Raw genomic sequence first — 24,548 nt, 5'->3', positions numbered from 1 at the left:
GTGGTAGGCCTAGAAAAGTTAAGAAAAGCTGATCCCAAGTGGTTGCATGGATGAAGCCATTTTGTCACTTTTTATAATCTGAAAATATATTCACTTTCACTGAATAATGTGTAATGGTGTCTTTCAGCTTGATTGACAGGCTTCATGAGTCCTCCCTGTGCATCCCCCTCACCAGCAGTTCAGCTGCATGCAGCCGGACCACAAGTGATTCTGCAGGGAGAAGTGTGTGTGTGGGAGGCCTTTTGGAGCCTCGTGCAGGCATTGTAACACACACGAGGCACCTTCCTCCATCACACTCATCTTACTGTCCTGAGCATTTTCAACGCTGCCTGCTGGGGTTCTCTTTCAGTTGTCCATCTGAGCTGACCTGCATCTCCGCCCACTCACTGATGCATCACCTGTGCCAGTCCAAAACAAGGCCTCATTCACTTCCGATTTTGACAACAATGGTCGTAGTCAAGTTTTTAATCAACTCCACTGTCCTTTCCCCTCCCCCAGTCACCCATGTCCTCTCCCCCATCGTTGTTGACACCCCCGGCGTCACCTTCCACCTCCCCACCATCACCTACCAACCAAAACCCTTGTCTTTCCAGGATGTCCAGGCAAACGTACCTGTTCCTTACCTTCCTGAGAATCCCACCCTCATCCACATTGACCTCCCTGACCTCCTCCTTCCCACCCCCCAGGGTCTCTGTCTGCCTCTGAGTCCCCACCAACCACCCTCACCATCTCTTCTACCGATGCAACCTTACTCCCCCAGCCTTCTGGTTCCCTCTGGCCCTCTTGGGCTCACCATTTCCTCCTATGACAGCCACCCTCAGTTCGCTCCCCAGGAGGAATTCATTGACTCCACAGATCCCTCCCTTGCACATTCACCTGGACATCCCCCACCACTTACTTCCACCCCCCCCTTCCGAACTCCCTCCCTTACACCTTCCTCCCTTTACACCTATATTCTCACTTGCCACATTCTTCCCTGTTACACCCTGCTTCCATGTACTCCCTCCTCCCCTTCCCAACCTCACCCCCCCAGCATCCTCTTAGAAGGTGTCAGATGTAGGCAGCTGCAAGTCAGAAGCTCATTTTTGATCATTGGAGTTTGCGGAGTGCCTAAAAAAAAAAAGGTGGTACAAACCTCAGTTTATCTCCATAGTATATAAAAGTAATAATATCATCATGAATCTTTATAAATCATTGAATAGATCACAGTTATTGTGTCTAATTCTGGGCACCACATTTTAGAAAGGATGTCAAGGCCTTTGAGAATGTGCAGAGGTTTACCAGAATGGTACCAGGAATGAGGAAATCCAACTATGTGGAGGGACTAGAAAATCTGGGATCACTCTCCTTGGAGCACAGAAGGTTAAGGAGAGATTTAATGGAGGTGTTCAAAATTATGACAGGCTCTCTTACAGTCAATAGGGATAAACTGTTTCTACCAGTAGGAGGGTCAGGTACCAGAGGGCACAGAGTTCAAATAATTGGCAAAAAAGTGAAGTTGGAGATGAAAGAATATTTTTTTCACTCTGCAAGTTGCTTTCATTTGGAATGCTTATGTGAAAGCGTGCTAACAGCAGATTCAATAATAACATTCCAAAGGGAATCGGCCAGATACTTAAATGATAAATTTGCAGAAGAGTGAGACACAGCAATAAATGGCCGCCTTCTTCCATGATTCAATGTAAAACAAAAACCCTACACTTTATGTTGATCAATAGGACGTTGGACACTTGCTCTGAAAAGCATCCACTGACAAGATGGAACAGCGTGGCTTCAGCAACCTCAGTGACTAGTGGGCCCAAGAGGTGAGTTATTGTGATGTTTTACAGCACCTCATGCAGTAATAACATTGGAAATGTTACTTTTCATAAACATTTGACATTTGTGTATTTTGGAGGGCAGGGAGATTGATGCTCGTGCAAAATAACTTACTAGTTTGCATTAAAACTGATTTGGGGCCAGAATAGCCACCATCAGGGAATTTTGTTGGGAGTTGGGAGTTAGAATTGCAGGGGGGCTGGTGGGGTGAGGGTTGGTGACAATGCTGGAAATGGAGAGGGATGATTGGGAAATTTGCAGATGACACAAAAATTGATAGTAGTTGGTAGTGAAGACGATAGCTGTTGTCTCCAGAAAGTGTGAGATAATGTGTTTAGGGAAGGCAAAGAAAACAAGGGAAGACTCAGTGGGATATTGAGAGGGGTAGAGGAAGTGAGAGACCTTGGAGTGCATGTCCACAGGTCCCTGATGGTGGCAGGACAGGTGGATAAGGTGGTAAAGAAGCATATGGAATGCTTTCCTTTATTGAACGTAGTATTTAGTACAAAAACAGGGATGTAATGATGGATCTGTATAAAATGCTAGTTAGGCTACAGCTGGAGTTTTGTGTACAGTTCTGGATGCCTCATTACAAAAAGGACATCATTGCTGTGGAGAGAGTACAGAGGAGATTTACAAGAATGTTGCCAGGGCTTGAAAATTGCAGCTATGAGGAAGGATTAGATAGGCTGGGGTTGCTTTCCTTAGGACAGAGGAAGCTGAAGGGTGACCAAACAGAGGTGTACAAAATTATGAAGGGCCTAGATAGGGTAGATCTGTTTCCCCTAGCTGAGAGGTTAATTACCAGGGGGCATAGATTTAAGGTGATTGGTAGAAGGATTAGAGGCACTTGAGGAAAAGCTTTCTTGCCCAGAGTGAGTGTCTGGAATTCACTGCCTAAGTTGGTGGTTGAGGCTGAAATGCTCAACACGTTTAAAAAGTACCTAGATCTGCACCTGAAGTGCTGTTACCTGCAAGGCTATGGACCCGGTGCTGGAAAGTGGGATTAAAATAAGCGGTTAGTTTCTTTTTTTTTCGCTATGCAGACATGATGGCCTCTTCTGATACCCGGCTCCGTAACTTTTCTCTGATTCTATGGAGAGAGGATGTTAAATATCCCAGCATACATCAGATTTTTGTCCTAGATCCCGGAGCAGCACTTCTGCTTCTCTTGGTTTACAAAAGTACAAACCAAAAATTTTAAGGGCTGTTTGTTCAGGTGATCTCGGCAGCGCCTCAGTGTCGGCGGCAACAGTGCCCCAGTGTTGGCGGTGGAGGGGCCCCTCTGTCGGCAGCAGCGCCCCATTTCTGTGGCAGCAACACCCCGGTGTCAGCAATGGCGGTGTCCCGGTGTCGGTGGCAGCAATGCCCCATTGTCAGTGGCAGCGTTGGCCCAGTATTCGCAGCAGTACCCCAGTGTCGGCGGCGGCAGTGCCCTGGTGTCGGCAGCGGCAGTGTCCCGGTGTCAGTGGCAGCAATGCCCCATTGTCAGTGGCAGCATTGGCCCAGTGTTCGCAGCAGTGCCCCAGTGTCGGCGGCGGCGGTGCCCCAGTGTTGGCGGCGGTGGTGCCCCAGTGTCGGTGGTGGCGCCCCAGTGTTGGCAGCAGTGCCCCAGTGTTGGCGGCATCGCAGTGTTGGTAGCGGTTTAGTGTTGGTGGCACCTCAGTGGCAGTGGTGGCTCAGTGTCACTCATAGCTCAGTTGGTAGCACTCTTTCCTCTGTGTTAGAAGGTTCCCGGTTCGCATCCCATTCCGGGGCTTGTGTACGAAAATCAAGATTGACACTCCAGTGCAATATTGAGGGAGTGTTGCAATGTTGAAGGTTCTGTCTCTTGGATGAGACGTTGAACCAATGTTGCATTTGCCTCCTTTGGTAGATGTAAAAGATCCGTGACATTCTTTCAAAGGAGGGGAGTTATCCCTGGTGTCTTTGTTAATATTTATCTCCCAAACCACATTACAAAAACCAATTATTTCATCATGATCACATTGCTGTTTATGGACATTTGCTGTGCACATATTGGCTGCCACATTTTCCACATTACAACAGTGATGACACTTCAAACTGTAAAGTGCTTTGAGACCTCTAGTGGTTTTGAAAAGCACAGCATAAACACAAGTCTTTATCGTTTTTTTTTTGGTCTCCAGCAGTCTTGTTTCAGGTGGGCATTCCGGCTTCTCTACGACCCCACTCTGACTCCTCTGCCTCTTCTTCCAACTCCCCAGTCCCTGTTCCTCAAACCTCGCTCCCCGGTTCCTCAATCCTCCTCCCTCCCCCGATTCCTCAATCCTCACCTCCCGGTTCCTCAATCCTCGCCACTCGGTTCCTCAATCCTCACCCCTCGGTTTCTCAATCCTCACCCCTCGGTTCCTCAATCCTCGCCACTCGGTTCCTCAATCCCACCAATGTTATAAACAGCACTTGATGGGAGGTGAAAAACAGCAAAACCACTTCTTTTCCCCACCCATCAAGTGCTGTTCCTGACCAGGGAGAATAGGTGAGACTTGGTGAGTTGCTGCCCTACATCTTGTACATGATACACTTTGCTGCCACTGTGCATTGGTGGTAAGAGGGGGTAAGTGTATAGGGTGCCGATCAAGCGGGCAGTTTTGACTTGGATGGTGTTGAGCAGCAAGTGGAGAGTATTCCATCACACTCCTGGCTTGTGCCTTGTAGATGGACAGGCTTTGGGGAGTCAGGAGGTGAATTACTTGCCACAAAATTCCCAGCCTCTGACCTGCTCTTATAGCCACAGTTTTTATATGCCTGGTCCAGTTCAGTTTCTGGTCAATGGTAACTGCCAGGATGTTGATAGTCGGGGCTTCAGCAATGGTAATGTCATTGAATGTCAAGGAAAGATAGTTAGATTCTCTCTTGATGGTGATGGTCATTACCTGGCACTTGTGTAGCATGAATGTTATTTGCCACTTATCAGCCCAAGCCTGAGTGTTTACCATGTTCTGCTGCACGCGGACACAGACTGCTTCAGTGTCTGCTGAGTCACGAATAGTACTGAACAATGTGCAATCATCAGCGAACACCCCCATTTCTGACTTTATGATAGAAGGAACGTTATTAACGAAGCAGCTGAAGATGAATGGGCCAAGGACACTACCCTGAGGAACTCATGCAGTGATGTCCTGGAGCTGAGTTAATTGACCTCCAACAAACACAACCACCATCAATTTGCTAGGTATGACTCCAACTAGTGATGCGTATTCCCCCGATTCCTCAATCCTCATTCCACGGTTCCTCAATCCTCACCCGCCCAGTTCCTCAATCCTCGCTGCTCAGTTCCTCAATCCCATCAATGTTATAAACAGCACTTGATGGGAGGTGAAAAACAGCAAAACCACTTCTTTTCCCCACCCATCAAGTGCTGTTCCTGACCAGGGAGAATAAGTGAGACTTGGTGAGTTGCTGCCCTACATCTTATACATGATACACATTGCTGCCACTGTGCGTTGGTGGTAAGAGGGGGTAAGTGTATGGGGTGCCGATCAAGTGGGCAGTTTTGACTTGGATGGTGTCGAGCAGCAAGTGGAGAGTATTCCATCACACTCCTGGCTTGTGCCTTGTAGACAGGCTTTGGGAAGTCAGGAGGTGAATTACTTGCCACAAAATTCCCAGCCTCTGACCTGCTCTTATAGCCACAGATTTTATATACCTGGTCCAGTTCAGTTTCTGGTCAATGGTAACTGCCAGGATGTTGATAGTCGGGGCTTCAGCAATGGTAATGTCATTGAATGTCAAGGAAAGATAGTTAGATTCTCTCTTGTTGGTGATGGTCATTACCTGGCACTTGTGTAGCATGAATGTTATTTGCCACTTATCAGCCCAAGCCTGAGTGTTTACCATGTTCTGCTGCATGCGGACACAGACTGCTTCAGTGTCTGCTGAGTCACGAATAGTACTGAACAATGTGCAATCATCAGCGAACACCCCCATTTCTGACCTTATGATAGAAGGAACGTTATTAACGAAGCAGCTGAAGATGATTGGGCCAAGGACACTACCCTGAGGAACTCCTGCAATGATGTCCTGGAGCCGAGTTAATTGACCTCCAACAAACACAACCACCATCAATTTGCTAGGTATGACTCCAACTAGTGATGCGTTTCCCCCGATTCCAAGTGGCTTCAATTTTGCTGGAGTCCCTTAATGCCACATTCAATCAAATGCTGGGCTGCCTTGTCATTGGAGATGGGGATGTTTGAGGAGCCTACTCCTTTGGTTAGGTGTTTAATTCCACCATTGGTCAGAACGGAATGTAGCAGGACTGCAGAACTCTGATCTGTTAGTCGTTGGATCACTTAGCCCTGTCTATTGGATGCTGCTTCTGATGTTTCACATGCATGCAGTCCTGTTTTGTAGCTTAACCAGATTGGCATCTCACATTAGGTCTGCCTGGTGTTGCTCCTGGCATGCTCTCCTGCACTCCTCATTGAACCAGGGTTGAACCACTGGCTTAAATTTTATGGTAGAGTGAAGGATATGCCAGGCCATGAGGTTACAGATTGTAGTTGAATACCATTCTACTGCTGCTGATGGTCCACAGCATCTAGTGGATGCCCAGTTTTGAGCTGCTAGGCCTGTTCTGAATCTATTCAATTTAGCATGGTGATAGTGCCACAAAACATGATAGGCGGTATCCTCAGTGTGAACACAAGATACGAGCAAGGGAAGACCAAATGGCCCGTTGATCCTGCTCACCATTCAATATGATCATGTTTGATCTTTAGGATCAACTCCATTTTCCCACCTGCTCCCCATGTCCCTTGATTTTCTGAGAGACCAAAAATCTGACCATCCCAGCCTTAAGTATAGTCAACATTGGATTATCTGCAACCCTCTGGGTTAGATTGAGGAAATATCTCCTCATCCCAGTCCTAAATGATCGGCCCCTTACCCTGGGACTGTTCCCCCAAATTCTAGATGCCCCAGCTATAGAAGTCAACCTCTCAGTATTTACCATAACGACCTCCTCCAGAATCCCACATGTTTCACTGAAATCACCTCTCATTCTTCTAAAATGCACTGTAAAGATTCTGTGATTCTGTGAATATAAGCTCAATTTACTCAGCCTCTCATCATAGGGCAGTCTTATCATCCCAGCGACCAATCTAGTGAACATTTACTATACCACTTCAAATGCAAATATACCCTTTAATATGAGACCCAAACTTTACTCAGCCTCTTGTCATAGGACAACCCTCCCATCCCAGTGACCAATCTAGTGAACCTTCACTATACCGCTCAAATGCAAACATATCCTTCATTAAATATAGATACCAAAACTACATACACTGTTATAGGTGTGATCTCACCAAAGGCCCATACAATTTAGCCTGCACTCCAATCCACTTACAATAAAGGCCAACATACCAGTTGCTTTCCTAATTGTCTGCTTTATCTGCATGCTAACTTTCTGAATTCCTTGTAGGAGCACACCCAAGTCTCTGTGAACAAGTTTCACACTAAAGTGAATAGTCTCACACTTCCCCACATTATGCTCTATTTGCCATCTTGTTATCCACTCACTTAACCTGCCTACATTTCTGAGAAGCTTCTGTGTCCAGTGTAAATTTCCACCTAGCTTTATATCTTCAGAAAACTTGGATACATTATCCTCTGTCTCTTTGTCTAAGACATTAACATAGATTGTAAATAGTTGAAGCCCCAGCACTGATCCTTACGACATTCCACTATTCACAGCCTGCCAACTTGAAAAATTCCCGATTTATGCCTACGGTTTGCTCCCTGTCCCCCAAGCTCTATCTATGCTAATTATCCCCAACTCTCATGAACCCTTAACCTGCCTATTAACATTTTGTGTGGCAGCTTATCAAATGCCTTTTGGAAATCCAGGTATACTACATCTACTGGTTCCCCTTTATCGACCCTATGAGTTACATCCTCAAAAAACTCTAATAAATTTGTCAAACTTGATTGCCCTTTCATAAAACCATGTTGACTTTGTCTGGCCATACTATGATTTTCTAGATGTATTGTTAAGATTTCCTTAATATTAGATTCCAGACTTTCCTGGTGGCTGATGTCAGGCTAATTAGCCTGTAGCTCTCTATTTTCTGTCTCCCCAATTTCTTGCTACACTTGCTAACTTTGAATCTGCTGGAACTGTTCCAGAGTCTAGGCAATTTTGGAAAACATAGCTAGAGCATCCACTGGCCTGGATTTTCACTGCCAAGTCCAGTAGCGGGACTCAGGAAATTTCCCGGCTCACTGTGCCTGTCTTGGGAGAAAGCATCCCAAATGGTAGGGATGTGGGATGCAGTGGGAACTACTGCTCTAGACACAGAATGGAGGTGGTCACAGAAGTTTCCAAGTGCCAAGGCAGGTTGTTTAAAAGGCTCACCTCAGTTTTCTGGGACTTCGTCCTGCTTCATTGCTTATGTTTTAGGCCCTCTAGCCCTCATGTCTTATACCTCCTCAGCCCCTCCCCCCTATCCATTCCACATCCATGTCAACTCATGACCCTGCACTCACCCCCGTAGCCTCTATAGTCCCTATGCCAGCTTAGTGCCAACTCATACCAACCCATGATCCCACACTCATCATCATTTGCCTATGCACCCTCCATGCCAACTCACCCAGCACCCACCATGGGAAGAACTCAGAAACCATGTTGAGATGCAAGAAAATAAGGTTCTACATAACTACTACAGCCTTATATATAAAAATTGCTCCCATTCATGAAAGCCCATTCAATACATTTAAATCCCCTCAAACATTTTAATCCCTTATCAAACGAACAGTTTATTCATAACCCCACATAATAACCTCTTCGAGATATCAATCAAACTGTGAACTTACAAGTGGGCTGCTTTGTCCTGTTTGGGCTGCTTTCTCCTGACTCTCAATCCTTTACTGTAATAATGATTGATTGTGGAAAGTAGCCAAGCATTAAAAATGCTATAATGATTATACTTAGGGTCATGTCAACAAACAAATATTGAAACTGCTGGAACATTTTTCTTTAAAGTCTCACAGACATACAGGCAGTTTCTTGCATCGTTTAAAAGGCTAGCTATTTAAAAAAACTTGTCATCTTGCCAGTTCTATCCATCCTTCAGAACCAGCCCTATAAATACTGTGGCTATAAGAACAGGTGAGAGGCTGAGAATTCTGCAGCAAGTAACTCACTGCCTGACTCCCTAAAGCATGTCCACCATCTTCAAGGCACAAGTCAGGAGTGTGATGAAATACTCTCCACTATCCTGGATAAGTGCAGCTCCAACAACTTGCAGGAAGTTGGACACCATTCAGGACAAAGCAGCCCACTTAATTGACACCCCATCCATCACCTTTAGCATTCACTCTCTCTGCTATTGTCAGATAGCGGCAGATGTGTATACCATCTACAAGGTGCACAGCAGCAACTTGCCAAGGTTCCTTTCACAGAACCTTCCAAACATGTGACCTCTGCCACCTAGAAGAATAAGGGCAGCAGATGCATGGGAACCAGCAACTGCAAGTTCCCCTCCAAGCCACATACCATCCTGACTTGGAACTATATCATCATTCTTTAACTGTTGCTGGGGCAAAATCCTGGAACTCCCTGCTAACAGCATTGTGGATGTGCCAACACCCCATGGACTACAATGGTTCAAGAAGGCAGCTCACGACTACCTTCTCAAGGGCAATTAGGAATGGGCAATAAATGCTGGCGAGATGTTCTTACAATGATACACAGATTTCTTAGAATGAGGTTCCTGATGTCCGATGATGGGAAAATCTGCCATTGATGGGCAGAGCGGACGATTGCAGACTGGTTTCACGACACCGTGAATCCGATTTTTGGCCTTCCTGCCATATCGTCGGCTCACACTGCCATACACGCCCGCCACCAACGGGCACGGAAAATTCCGCCCTCTGAAGTATTTGAAGTCATAGGTGTCTCAGCACAAGTCAGCAAGTCATCTATGACACTGAGGTGTCTTCTATGCTCAAAATTTTGCCTCAGAATAGGTCTTGTGGCATATGTTCCAGCCATCCTCCGATGTAGTACTGATGGATTTGAGCATGTTCTTCATCTGACATTTGTGCATTTATGATCTCTTTTAAGCATGGTGTTGTGGCTAGTAGATGCTGTGGTCTATTTCTTCCCTTGCACACATTCATTTATAGCATTAAATCTCATCAACCTCAGACAAAATCTCTGCACCTTTAAAGCATCTTTGCTAATTCCTTCACTTTCAATAGAGTAACCAAAGATTTGTGGCCAAGCTCAGTTGTGAATTGAAGACCCAGGACATAGTCTACAAACTTCACGCAAGCCCAGGTAGCAGCTAAGACTTCTTCTTCAATAACTGCATATCTTTATTCTGTTTCGGTCAAAGAACAAGTTACGTAATACACCGATCTATGTTTAACATCCCTCTGAGTCTGGGAAAGTACAGCCCCCACTCCAGCCAATGATGTATCTACAGCAACAATCATAGGAAGTTCTGGATCATAATGAGCCAATATATCCTTTCAAACTACATTTGCTGGGCTTCCTCCCAGCACCAAGCCTGGGCCTGTCTTAGCAGCTGACATAATGGTTCATTCACGTTTGCTAAGTTAGATAAGGACTTCCCGACTTGATTCACCATCGCCGTAAACTGCTGCAGCTCTGGCACATTTCAAGAAAGTGGAACTTATTTGATTGCTCTAGTTTTCTGAGGATCTGCACTGACCCCTGGCAAATGCACAATATGCCCGAGGAATTTAATAGTCGGTTTTAAGTACTCCCATTTGTTATTAAGGGTAAGTCTTGCTTTTTGTCGATGTTACAGCACAGGTCTCACTCTGGCATCATGCTCAGTTGTAGTGGAATCATCAATTAGGGCGTCATCCATGTGACAAATTACTCCCTCCAGTCCTTCCCGGACGCATGTTAATGTCCACTGAAAAATCTAGGGTGCAGATGTGATACCAAAAGTTAATCTGTTAAAGCAACATCTCCTAATCAATTCCTCCAAGCTGTAGATCAATTGTAAATCTGTCCAAGCTCCTCTATTTACAAGTGAATAATTCTGGTTCTGGATTATGCATAAGATTTTGGCGATTCTCCTCTCTTCGTACCGAAGTGTTGCTCTTGCATATGGCAAATCAAAGAACTATGCTTATAGAGCCACATGGGTCCTGCAGAGTGGATCTGCAATATCTGCATTCTGGCCCTTCAACCACATTCCTACCAGAGTTGCAGTGAGTGTATGGAAAAGGATGCTGGATTTTGATCCTGTGTTGTTTGACTCCCAAACTGGCCTGCCCTTCAAGCAAGTTCTAGTCTGATGATTTTGGTCAACAACCAGCTTTCTTTTGAAATTTTTCATCTCTTATGAAATGTGGCTTCCAAGGAGTAACAGATAACTGGTAATTCCAAAAGATACTTCTTAAAATTTATTCTTGGAATGTAGGCATCACTGGTAAGTATGACAAATTTCCATCTCCAAAGATGTTAAGTTGAGTTTTTTTCAAAATCATTATCATTTTTTACAGATACCATATTTTTTAAAAACAAAAAAACTGCGGATGCTGGAAATCCAAAACAAAAACAGAATTACCTGGAAAAACTCAGCAGGTCTGGCAGCATCGGCGGAGAAGAAAAAAAGTTCTGTCGAAGGGTCATGAGGACTCGAAACGTCAACTCTTTTCTTCTCCGCCGATGCTGCCAGACCTGCTGAGTTTTTCCAGGTAATTCTGTTTTTGTTTTCCATATTTTTTAAGCTGAATTCAAATTGACTAAATGTCATGCTGGGATTTGAATTAATGTTCGCTGGATTGTTAGACCAGCGATTTCAATTACTAATCCAGCAACTTAATCATTGCACTACCATATCCTTATATGTATCCTTGTAAATAATATAAGGTGCATAATAAGATGACTAACTCATTCTGGATACACATAACATCCTACCTTGTCTCTTTTGCAGTGTTGTTGAATTACTGGATCTCTGGCATGATGACCCTGAGGAGCTTCTCATTGAGCTTGGTTTTGGCAAGGAGGATGCTGACATCTCAACTAAAATACCTGTTCGTTACATCAATAGCTCTTCTGTTGCAACTGGAATAAATTTAGGAGTGTTTCTGGATGCACAGAAGCTACGGATGGAAAAGGAAACCACCGATTTATACAGTAAGAAAGGTTCTGTGTAATGGTGGCTTGGTTTAAAAAGCAGGATATCCTTTCAGCTTGGACTCTTACTCATCATGTATATGTATCGATTGGATCTTTGAAACAGCCTGATCATTTGAAATAGTGACTAGCATTTAGGCTTATAGGTCCAACCCAGTTTCAAAAATCACTTGTTCTGTGTCACTAGAACACTGTTTTACTATAATGTAAAACTTCTCTTAAATTATCACCCGAAGTTCCAAAAACAGCTCTCTTCAGCATGAGTACAAAAGGATGCTGGAATTCTGGAAAAAAAAACCAAAAAAAGTAACTCAACCTGAAATGTTCACCCTGTTTCTCTTCACAGATGCTGCCTGACCTGCTGAGTTTTTCCAACATCTTATGTAATATAATAAAAACAGAAGAATATTCAAGTTTGTAGGTGATAAGTGAATGGATAATCAATGGGCCTAAAATAGGGGCAAAGGTGACCAACGATTCGGAGGTGAAACTAAGGAGTCTTTGTGATGAGAAGGATGTAAGGCCTAAAACTGAGCTCATGGTCAAACAGGGTGACAATGTTGTGAATGATCTGTTCGAGTCTGGGATGGTGGTCAGGGAGATGGATGGAATCAGTGGCAAAAGAGGAATGTTCCTTATAAAGCTGTCTTTCTTCTGCTTCTGATTTAAGGCTTAGATCTTTTCCTTCACACCCCGACCTTTGATCTCCCTTTCCCTAGTCACTGATTAACGGGGGAAGGGGGGCATACAGGTGGTGTACTGTCATGTCTCTGCTTCTAAGTGCAAATCACAAAAATAATTAAAAATCGCAAGACTCCAATACAGCAAAACATAACAAAAGGCAGAGAAATGCAGTTCAGTCCACTGGAGGACCACAATTGAAACAATTTTATGTTTACAGCATATTCCATGAAATGGATCCTTAAAATTAAATTGCTATACATATTGGCCAGTTGATCCCCAAAGCAAGGTGACTAATTGAATTTGAGACATTAGATAAAACGCTGAGTGGTCAATCTATTTATGTCACCTACTCTGTTAATTCTGATTCATTTATATGGGGATACACAGACACAGAAGTAACACATGATTTGTCATTAAAGCAGTGCCTATTATGATAGCTTTAATAGTTTGTGCAACAAGGTACAAAATCAAGCCAGTCTTGTTGATTAGGTATTCCAATTTATGACTTACTATGTTATTTCCACTATGGCTTCTGTGAGCTGCTTGTGTCGTGGCTTTACCACAGCATCACATTTTTTAAATGGATATCCTGTATGTTTTAGTTTTTCTGGTTTATATTTTTGCTGTTTACTGGCCCTTTCAAATGCCAACACTGCACTTAAGCTAGATCTGAAGTTGCAGATGTAACTAGTTCAGGATAGAGGATCTAGCATCTCTCTCTCTTCCCCTGTAGCACAGCCAAAATTTAATATTTACTGTGAGGAATGAGTCACCCTCCTGCCTAGTTATTACTATTTATGTGCTATTTAGGAACATTGTGTTACGGACATGACGGTGAGGTGGATTGAATTATTGTTACTGTTCCTCTCTTCTGCCCGTGAGAACGGTAGTTTTTAATTTCTAATTTACTTTGTTCCCCTTAGTATCCTTTCCCCTGTTGAAATGGGCCGTGGTGTGTTTCCCAATCCCCAGTTTATGAGGTCCAGTGTTAACTGTAACCCCACAGCAAATCCTCTAAAATGAAACAAAACTAGGATTATTAACACATTCAAAACCTGAGAGATGGATTGCAACACACATTCACATTCACAAGCATACAAGGTAGAAAGGCAGAGAATGAAAGGGAAAGAAGTTACAAAGTGCGTGTTACTTAAAAAAAGTCAAATAAGGTATTGGTATTAATTTGCATGAGTTAAAGTCCAGTAGTCAATGATCAAGGAAGGTTTATCCAGATGGCTGTGTCCAGCAGAATTCCTGGTCTTTGTCCTTGGAACTCGGTTGAGGCGGTTGAAGATGCAGCAAAGCATCCTTGCATTCTGGGAATTAATTCACTCTGTAGGTGAAATACAGGATCCTTTCTGGAGATCCAACTTTGAGAGGGATGGAATTCAGAGGCAGGCTGCTAGCCTGGAGTCTGATTTTCTCTTCTGAAGTTAAACTGCAACTGAAGACAGAATCCAAAAGCTGTATAATTTAAGTAATTCAAACGGTGCAAGTCTCGGTCATGTGACAAGGTGATTTTTTGGGTTGAGCCATTCAGCTACCAGTCTACTTTAAGGACCCTTGTTAAAACCCATTGTATTTTGAGCAGATAATGGTGGAACCATTAGCACAACCTTGGGAGATGAGGAATCACAATAGCTCTGCCTTTGTTCAGAGCTGGCTAGTGCCAACATCTCGTCTATTAGTCCATTGAGTTGGCTTGGCTGGAATGTTCATACAATGCAAGGGGTGCCGCATCCCAGGAGGTTGATGAGTTAGCCTTTGTCCATTTTTTTAAAGCAGAAATTAAACATGACAATATGGAAGGGAAACAAATTTTTAAGATTTTTTCTTCATCAATCTCAGCATGACAATAGGAACAGGAAAAGGCCATTTAGCCCTTCAAATCTGTTCTGCCATTCATTTGGGTCATGACTCTTAACTCCATCTACCTGATTTGGTTCCATATCCCTTAACATCCTTATCCAATAAAAATTGATCAATCTCAGTTTTGAAATTTTTCATTGAACTACCCTCGCTAATTTTTTGGCAGAGGGAATTGCAGATTTTCACTATCCTTCCAGTGAAGAAGTAAACATAAGAAATAGGAGCAAGAATGGATCATAAGACCCCTCAAGTCTGCACCGCCATTCAATACAATTACGGCTGATCTTCTGCCTCAACTCACTTTCCCACCCACTTCCCATATCTCTTGATAAGAACATAAGAACTAAATGCTTCCTAACATGATATTTGTATGGTTTAGCTCTAATTTTAAGGTTGTTCTGTTCTGGATATCCCCTCAAGAGGAAGAATAGATAACAATTGGCATCCCAGCAGATATTTTTTTCCCTTTGTTGGAGATACTGAGGGCAATTGTTGCTCAAGTTGATACAAGATCACTCAAGGTGGTGGGAAAATCTTCCCAGAAATACTTAGGGCTATGATAAATCTGATAGTCTTAAAGGAAATTGTATTTGATTGTGACAATGTTCTATCAAGTTAACATATGCTATTTTTAATTGTCTCAAACTGAATACAGAGGCTGTTTCTCTTTTTCATCCACCTCATCCATTTAGGTCGTTTCCGGCAACTTGAAGCCTTACAAAAAGCACATGATGTATTCTCCTTGTTCCCAGAGATAGACAACCAAAATCTATCTCCTGAGCTCATCACTGAAGAGGAACAACATTCAGATACAACAGAGAACTGCACAAAAATGTTGAGGAAAGTGTCGCAGAACATGAAGGACTCTCAAAATTTCATAGTAAGTAATGAGAAGCCTTCAGGAAGGGATAGACGAGCTGCTTTCCAACGTGCTCACCAGTCTATTCCTGAAGACGGCTTTTTGGCACCACTGACAGTAGAACAGAATGAGGCTGAGAACAAGGCTCCTGATTTGCCTCTTAACTTGAAGGACGGCCAACATTGTACCTTGCTGGAAATGGCTGACAAAAGCAGGGACAGGGAATCCCGACTCATTACCTCCCAAGCAAAGAAACTGAAATTCTACACAAGTGATCAGCCACCAGATTCCCTCGAAATGGAAGAGGTAAACAAAATTAGACAAAAGGAATTCATGTCACATGCAAGTAAAATAACACACAAAAGTAGAAGGATTAGTGGAGATAGCTTAAAAAATGTTTGGCGTCTTGGATTTTATAAATGGGATATAGAACATAAAAGCAAAAAAGTAGAGCTAATCCTGTACAATTCATTAGTTAGGCCACAGTTAGAATATTGTGTCCAACTTTGGGAACCCTGCTATATGAAGAATTTAAAGGTAATGGAGAGAGTACAAAAATAAACCAAGTACCCTTGTGAATTCCTTTAGTGCCTGTCTTCCATTTACTTGTGTCTATCCTTGTTCTCCTGTGAGGTGCTTCTTCAGCATGGATGGTGGCAGGCTGCTGACTTTCAGCTGAGGAGTCTGCAGATGGCCTGGTAGAGTTACCATGAGCCACTCTGGATCTAGAGGACCTGGCCTGAGCTGCAACAGTCTGTCTGTACTGGCTGGTCGACAAGCAACAACAAGGGTGCTGGTGGAGTTCCAAGATTGGGAGTAGAAATGCTGTTTCCTTATTGTATCTAATATTTCACACCCCTCCTCTTTAACTGGAATGTCTGCATCATCTCTCTCCTTAGTGAAGACAGAGACAAAGTATTCATTGAGAACCCTGCCCACATCTTTTACATCAACCCACAAGTTACCATGTACATTTCTGATAGGCCCAACCTTTTCCTTAGTTATTCTCTTGCTCTTAATGTACTTCATGTACTGGTAAAAACATCTTAGGATGTTTTACCTGAAATCTGATGCCCTCCCTCCTACACTAGCTTTCCAGCCATGTGTTTATGTGTTTATTTGCTCAATTCTCCTATTTCTATACTTGCTTGCACATGGGTCTAGGAGAAATCTTGAGATTACTCTTTTAGAGGACCTGCTTTTCAATTTCCTTCTTAGCTCTCTAAAGTCTGCTTTCAGGACCCCATCCCTTTTCCTATCTAAGTCATTGGTACCAACGTGGACCATGACCTCTGGCTGATTACCCTTCCCTAGCAGAATGTCCTGCATCTGCAATATACCACCCTGGAGTGAGGCCTACGGCCACAGACTCACCTGTCTGTTTCCCTGTCTAATGAATCCTCTATTAATACTGCTCTTGTCCTCTCCTTTCTCCCCTCCTGTACAGCAGAGCTGCCACAAACTTGGTTCTGACTGCACTCCTCAGCAACCAAAATGGAAAAACAATTGGTGAGTGGAACCCCAGGTGATTCTTGCACCACCTGCCTAATTTTCTTGGACTTCCTGGCAGTCATCCATTCCCTTTCTGCCTTCAGGCTCCTAAGCTACGTTGTGACCACCTGTCTAAATGTGCTATCCACGTATCTCTTTGCCTCACGGATGTGCCACAGTGACTCTAGCTGCCGTTCGAGCTCCTAAACCTGGAGCACAAGGTTCTGCAACTGGTGTAACTTCCTGCACATGTGGTCGTCTAGGACACCGGTAGCGTCCACGACTTCCCACATATTACAAGACACGCATTCCATACAACCAAGCTGTCCTGCCATGGTTTCAATTTAACTTTATTTTAACTTTATTTTCCTTTAGTTTACTTATGCAACTTTATTTTAGCTGGCCTCGACTTAATTTTATTTACCTATTGCTAGTGTTTCTTAATTAAATGTAAGTAGTCCCTTTGAAAAAGAATGTATTTTTCTAATTCTCAACTACTTGATGACACTCCCAGTAGCAGTTTCTCACCAACCAATGAACTTATGTTTCTCCTGTGATGTTAGGTGCTAGGTGCTGCTGACTGCCTGTTCCAGGTTCCTCCTCTCAGACTCTCCTCTAGGTGCTGCTGACTGCTTGTCCCATGGTACTCCTCCCCCACTCTCCTCTAGGTGCTGCTGACTGCCAGGCTTGGGGTCCTCATCTTGCACTGTCCTCTAGGTGCTGCTGACTGCCTGTTTCAGGGTCCTCCTCTTGCACTCTCCTCTAGCTGAAGCAGTCTGTGTCCATATGCAGCAAAACCTGGACAACATTCAGTCTTCAGCTGATAAGTGGCAAGTAATATTCACACCACACAAGTGCCAGGCGATTACAACTCCAGCAAGAGAGAATCTAACCATCTCCCATCACTGAATCTCCCTCTGTCAATATCCTGGAAGTTACCATTGACCAAACTGAACTGGACTAGCCATATAAATATTATGGCTAGAAGAGCAGGTCAGAGGCTGGGAACTCTGCAGCGAATAACTCACCTCCTGACTCCCCAAAGCCTGATAACCATTTATGTGGCTCAAATCAAGACTGTGATGGAATACTCCACACTCAGGACATACTCATACTTGCCTGAATGAGTGCAGCTCCAACAACACTCAAGAAACTGGACACCATCCAGGACAAAGCAATCTCCTTGATTGGCAACCTATCCAGTGCCTCAAACATTCACTCCCTCCACCACGGGTGCACAGTGGCAGCAGTGTGAACCATCCATAAGATGCACTGTAAAAATTCTCCAAGGCTCCTTCGACAGCACCTTCCAAATCCATGACCTCCATCACCTGGAAGGACAAGGGCAGCAGATACATGGGAACATCACCACCTGCAAGTTACCCTCCAAGCCACACATCATCCTGACTTGGAACTATATTGCTGTTCCTTCATTGTCACTGGGTCATAATCCAGGAACTCTCTCCTTAACAGCACTGTGGGTGTACCTACACCACAGGGACCACAACAGTTCAAGAAAGTAGTTCACCACCATCTTCTCAAGGGCAATAAACGATGGGCAATAAATTCTGGCCTAGCCAGCAATACCCATGCCCCATGAAAGAATAAATTTTTAAAATGATGTAAAAGCACTGGAGAAAGTGTAAATAAACATTTACAAGAATAATATTGGAATCCAAAAGGATGCAGCTATTAAGATGGACTGAAGACAAGACTGAGAGATGACCTAAGTTCATTAAAATTATTTAAAGGTTTAATATGTTAGACATACAGAAATTGTTTTCATTTGTGGATGAGTCCAAAACTAGAAGACATAAATATAAGATAGTCATAAATAAATCCAATCTATGTTCAGAGAGTGATGAAAATGTGGAACTGTCTCCACATGGAATGATAGAGGCACATAGCATAGATGTTTTTTAAGGGGGAGCTAGATATGTATATGAGGGGGTGAAATAGAAGGATATGCTGACAGGATGAAATGGAGTAAAGTGAAGACTTGTGAGGAACATAGGTCAGATTTGCCAAATGGTCTGTTTTTGTATTGTATGGGAAGAATTTTCGGGTTGGTGAGTGGGGGCAGGGCCCACTCAACGACACATAAAATGATGCGCGGTGACGTCGGGCGGGATTCCCGACGTCACTGCGCGTCATTCTGACCCTCAGTTCGGCAGGCACGCAGCCGAGTCGGCTGCACGCCCGCTGAACTATCAAATGCCTATTGAGGCCATTAAGAAAGTAATTAAAGTAGTCAAGAATGCTGCCCATCCAACCTTAACGTCGGTGGGCAGGCAAAGAGCCCAGGTGGCCTTCACATTTTTCATGGAACCTCATCCACAGGCGGAATGAGGTTTCATGAAGGGTTTATTAATTGAATAAAAAATTTTCAAATAGTTGCTAAACATGTCCCAGCTCATGTGATGCTGTCACATGAGGGACATGATTGAATAATTTTTTTCTGTCTTTAGTTAAAAACTTTCACTCCGAGCTTAATTTCCCTGAGGCAGGTCCGTGCCTCAGGGAGATTTCCTGTGCTCATTTGCGCACATGCGCGAAAGACCGCAGGCCCCAACTCAGGGAATCCCCCTGCAAGCACAGGGAGTGCTGAATGCTTCTGGGCATGCGACACGCTGGGCAGACCCTGATTGGCCCGCCCACGTAAAATGGCGGTGCAGCCCCTATCGGGGGCGCCGATTGGGTTCGCCCCCACCCCTGCCCCACCTGCCCCTGCACAGACCCCCCAGTGGGGGGAAATTTATGCCATATGTTTCTGTGTTGGCTGTCATGTTTCCTATAATAATGACTATAATTAAAATTATTTCATTGGCCGTAGTTATGTGGTGGTTATGAATGACACGATACAAATGCAAGTCTTTCTTTCTTTGTAAAATTCTACATAATTGTGTGAAAACAGGTTTAAAGGAATTTCTGTCCTAGATAGTAGTTGTGCCCTATGGGTAATTCTGCTTTGGTAGCTGTAGATCAGGTCTAAGAATGATGTGCTGTTTAACGAGATAAGCAGTTCAGCTTCATTAAAGTAAATGTGATTTGGTTACTGACCAGTGGAAATGCTTTCATGATGTCGGCAAAGCATCCCTGAAGAGATCAAATATCCCCACTGACTCATGGGATTCCCTGGGTTGTGACCAACAAAAATGGAGAAAGTTCATTTGGGAAGGGACCAAATGCATTGATAGACTTTGTCGGGAATGTGCAGAGGCAAAGTTGAGGTTTGGAGGGAGTGCACAAACCTCCGAACAACCCAGCTACCCAACCCTGCATATCACACCTTGGACATTTTAGCCACCTCAAAACCCATTGAGCCAGAGTGGAAGCAAGTCATCTTCAATCCCCATTGGGAAAATGACAATGGATGAAAATCCAGGCGCTTGTATTTTCTCTTTGAAACTTTTCACCCCCAAAGAAAATAACATTCTCGGGGCATCCCACAATGTGTTGCAACCAGTTAGTTACATTGAACATGCAAGCATTTGTTACAAGATAAGCACAGCAGCCAATTTGTGCACAGTAAAATCCATAAATTGACAAATAATCAGTTAATTTGTGTTTGGATGTGTTGCTTTAGTGATGTATTTGGTCGGGACGGGAGGAGAACTCCTTACTCTTTATGTCCACCTGAATAGGCAGACCTCAGCCTAATATCTCACCTGAAAGATGCATCAGTGACAATGCAGGATGTCCTCAATAATGCAGTAAAGAAATTTATTTTTGATCATAAATATTATTTTTTAAAAGCAAAGGCAGCACTATACAGATGGGCAAAATTGCACCAGATATGCACAAAGTACGGTAGCGGGCGGGAAAAGGATGTTTTACCCGCTGGATTCAATGGCTGGTTTTCTCGCTGTATCATCTCATTCCTGGCGCATCTTGCCTCATTAATAATGCATTCCTGGGAAACACTCCAGATCGCTAGCAGGGTGACCTCTGATTTTCCCGCCCCGCTGTCACCTCAGGCCTTCAGTAATTCCGGCACAATATTTAAAGGCTGCCCCTCCACAGAGCTCTCTCTAAGGGATCAGAAACTGCTGCAAAGTCATGGCTGCCAAAGGGAGGAAACATGCTGCCCCCAAATTTAGTGATATCTCCCTTGGGCACCTGGACACAGTGGAGGCTCGTCATGAAGTCCTCTACCCTGCTCTGGGTAAAGATCAACAAGCAAGGTCACCAATCCAGCATGGGAGTTGGTGGTCAGCGCCAATGCCCTACAAAAGAGGACAGCCAACCAGTGCCACAAGAGGATGAATGATCTCTTCCATTCCACCAGGGTAAGTCATTCTTCTCATCACTCTCAACCCACACACTCACAAACAAACCCATCACACAGGGATCTCACTCACAGCTAGTTCAAGGAACATCGCCATTCACTCCCTCACACACACACCTTCATCTGACCTGCAGACCGTGTCCTCATCCCATCCATGGAGCCACTCACCACCTACACATGCCAGGCATCCTTCCTATCTGGCCTGGCAGGCATCTTGCTTACACTCTCTCCATCTATAGTCATGCAGGACAAGCTGGCACACAACAAAGGAGAGAGGTCACAGACCGGTGGAGGAATGCCCGACATCAAGGTCCTCGCAGACTCTGAAAATAGAGTAACCTACCTGACCGGTGATGACCGGGACCATTCCTGTGCTGATGGTGAGGTCAGCGGTGCTCTACCAAGTGAGGATCCAGCAGTGCAACATCCATCAGACAACCATGCTGTGAGTCAGCTCCCCTGTTCCGCAGTCCCCTGCCATGCACTAATTATCGCCCCTTGCTTTCGCAGGCACATCTGGGAAGCAGCCAAGGGAGTCCATGACCCAGGTCCTCGACTCAAGCACTGAAAACATCTTGGAAGAAGAATCTGATGACATCCTAATTGAAGACCCATAGCGTTCACCACACCCTCCACCAGTCGAGAGAGCACCAAGATGTAGCAACAGGGTTAGGAAGGTTAAGAAGATGTAGTTGCACAGCCTGTGTTAATCACTTGTAGTTAATATTCACTATTGTAAATAAACTCCCAACAACATCTCCTTGCCTATGGCTCCTTGTTCTGATAGGCAGCATTTGTGTCACTCAGATGTAAAACCTTGGTTTCTGCACAAGATAAAGGCCGGTGTCTTAGTCCAGGGCCTCTTTCCTGTGCTTTGTGCAACCTTCAGACCAAAGTGATGGTCTGGTTTCACACTCCCTGGACACATTAGTGATATCTGCACCTCAACGGTGCGTGTTATTGCTGCCAGAATTTCTTGGGCAGGCATCACACAGTTCCATCATTCTCTCTGTGTGCTCTCAGCATCTTTGAGGTGGGGCTGACCCCCATCTTGTCAGCATCTGTGACCTGTGACTCTGTCAGCCCTCAGCACCTGACCCCTTCAGGAGCACAAAAGATCAGGTGCATTTAAAGTTTCATGGCTGCGTCTCCATGATATGACCCTGATCACAGAACGCAAGTGAGCTGCCCCCAGCCAAACAGGAGTCAGCCGTTCACAGAGGCTATGTGAAGATCTATGGAGTGTCCTCACTGCATATCATCATCATTCTCATGCAATCGAGCAACTATTTGGGTCTCTGCTGTATCTCCATGACATGAACCTGAACACTGAGGGTATGTGCACTGTCGTCAGCCACAGAGGAGTCAAACATTCACAAATGCGAGGTGAGGATATCAGGACAGTTCTCACTGCATCTTGTCATCATGTTCCACGAGTCTTGCACCTGTTAGACCCTCCCAAGCGCGCCTGCCTCGTCTGGCCTGTGCAATGGCCTCATTGCCTGCATCTTCAAATTAGAGGACCTCATCATTATCATCACCTTCGACATCCTCCTCATCGGAGGATATGTGCAGCTCCTCCATCTCCTCCTGAGCTAGGTCCTCTAACCTTTACAGTGCCAGGTTGTGGAGCATCCAGCAAGCCACGATGATGCATGATACCCTGGGTGGAGTGGATTGTAGTGCTCCATTGGACCTGTTGAGGCACTGGAACACCATTTTCAAGATGCCTATCGTTTGCCCCAACCAAAGTCCAGGTTGCGGCATGAGCCTCGTTATACCAGAACTCTGGTGCAGTCTGAGGCCGCCGCATGGGCATCATTAGCCTTATCCTCTGTGGATAACCCTTGACCCGAGGAGCCAACCCTGCAGTCTTTGTGGACCCTGGAAGATGTCAGGGATCTGAGACCTGCTAGGGATGTAGGAGTCATGGACGCTCCCTGGGAATCATGCGCAGACTTTAAGATACACTTATGGTGGTTGCAGACCAGCTGAACATTCAGTGAATGGAAGCCCTTGCAGTTGGCGTATTTGACTGCTTGTTACCACAGAGATCTAAGTGCCACATGAGTGCAATTGATGGTACCCTCCACCTGTATAAAACCAGAGATTTGCACAAATCCCAATGCTCTCGCTTCCTGGCTTTCCTGATCCCAGGCAAAATGCATAATCTGTGCTTTTGCAAAGATGGCATCTGTGACCTCCTGGATTCATTTGAGCATGGAAGCTGGTGAGATCCCACCCAGGTCACCTGTACAGCCCTGGCTGGAAGGAGCCACTGGCATAAAAATTGAGCGCCGCAGTCACTTTCATGGCCATGGGCGGTGGATGCCCTCCATGTCCCTGTGGCACCAAACTTTGCAGCAGGTGGTATATGTGACCGACCAGTTCCCTAGATATGCACAGTCTTCGATGACACTGGTTCTCAGTCATCTGCGGGAATGACAGGTGCAGTCTATAGACTCTGGGTCTAGCGAGGAGCCTATCGGTGATGGCTCACTGTGGATCTTCAGCAGCATGTGCAGCAGACCCTGCTGCCCATTCATCTTGAGAGAGGTGGCCCCCTTTGTTGAGCCTTTGCTGCTCTTTGTTTTCTTTTTCTCTGGTCTCTGTAAACCATGAGGCATACAGCTAAATCACTAGGGTCCATGATCCTGATGTTCTCCTCTTGCAGGTTCAAAGAAAGAGATGTGTGGGTTAGCACGTGTCCTAAGAACCACTTTTGGTTAAGTCCGAAGGCCCCTTCACGCATGCAGGAGAGTGATGACCATCACTTGGATGGCTAGTGTGTTGTGCACTCATTGGCTGTCCGAAACCCCACCACTTCCATCCCACTCCACTTGATCGATTGGCGGTAGCATCCACCACTGGACTTCATGCCGTGCTCTCAGCTCAGGTACAGGCATTCTATGTGCACTGGAGTGCTGCTTTGGGCTGCATTAGAGTGCTTCAGTTGGAGATTGGTGAGAGAGTGACTTTTAAGAGTTAAAGTTCTATCTAAAGTCTAATCTTTCTTTAATTTAGCAACTAACTAAAAGTGGCTCTTTGGGTTGGGAGAAGGTGAGTTTTAGTCCATCTTTAAAACAAGGGTTATACAGGCTCTGCTTGCAGCTGCCGCTAGTAAATTAGTTTACTGGCTTAAACAGGTTTTCAGAAGCTAGAATCAGACAGCATAAAAGTAAGCCATCTACAGTGCTACTTTTGTCTGCACCATAGTGCTGCTTTGGGCTGCATCAGAGTGCTTCAGTTGGAGTTTGGTGAGGGAGGGAGTTTGTTGGAGAGGGAAGGAGGTGGTCCTTTCATTTTCGAACTTTCCTCAGTAAGAAGACCAGTGGCCTTGGTAAGTAAGACCTGGTAAGTATTTCTTCTACCCTTAATATTCTCTAAACTAGAGGAAG

At 44.7% G+C, this 24,548-nt stretch overlaps 1 protein-coding gene across 14 annotated transcripts in view; it reads left to right on the top strand.

Annotated features, from left to right (window-relative positions):
* LOC121279192 (protein ITPRID1-like) overlaps positions 1-24,548 on the top strand; it is a 301,605-nt gene that overhangs the window by 87,577 nt on the left and 189,480 nt on the right. For all 14 annotated transcript variants that reach the window (XM_041190206.1, XM_041190202.1, XM_041190209.1 and 11 more), the window contains 3 exons: positions 1,719-1,805; positions 11,757-11,959; positions 15,205-15,677. In XM_041190206.1, coding sequence (XP_041046140.1) covers positions 1,719-1,805; positions 11,757-11,959; positions 15,205-15,677 — 763 coding nt within the window. The remainder of the gene's footprint in view (positions 1-1,718; positions 1,806-11,756; positions 11,960-15,204; positions 15,678-24,548) is intronic.

The sequence above is a fragment of the Carcharodon carcharias genome, chromosome 6 (assembly GCF_017639515.1).
Source record: "Carcharodon carcharias isolate sCarCar2 chromosome 6, sCarCar2.pri, whole genome shotgun sequence".
Taxonomy (NCBI): domain Eukaryota; kingdom Metazoa; phylum Chordata; class Chondrichthyes; order Lamniformes; family Lamnidae; genus Carcharodon; species Carcharodon carcharias.
Note: the sequence above shows the minus strand (reverse complement) of the source record. Positions and strands in the feature narration are given on the sequence as shown.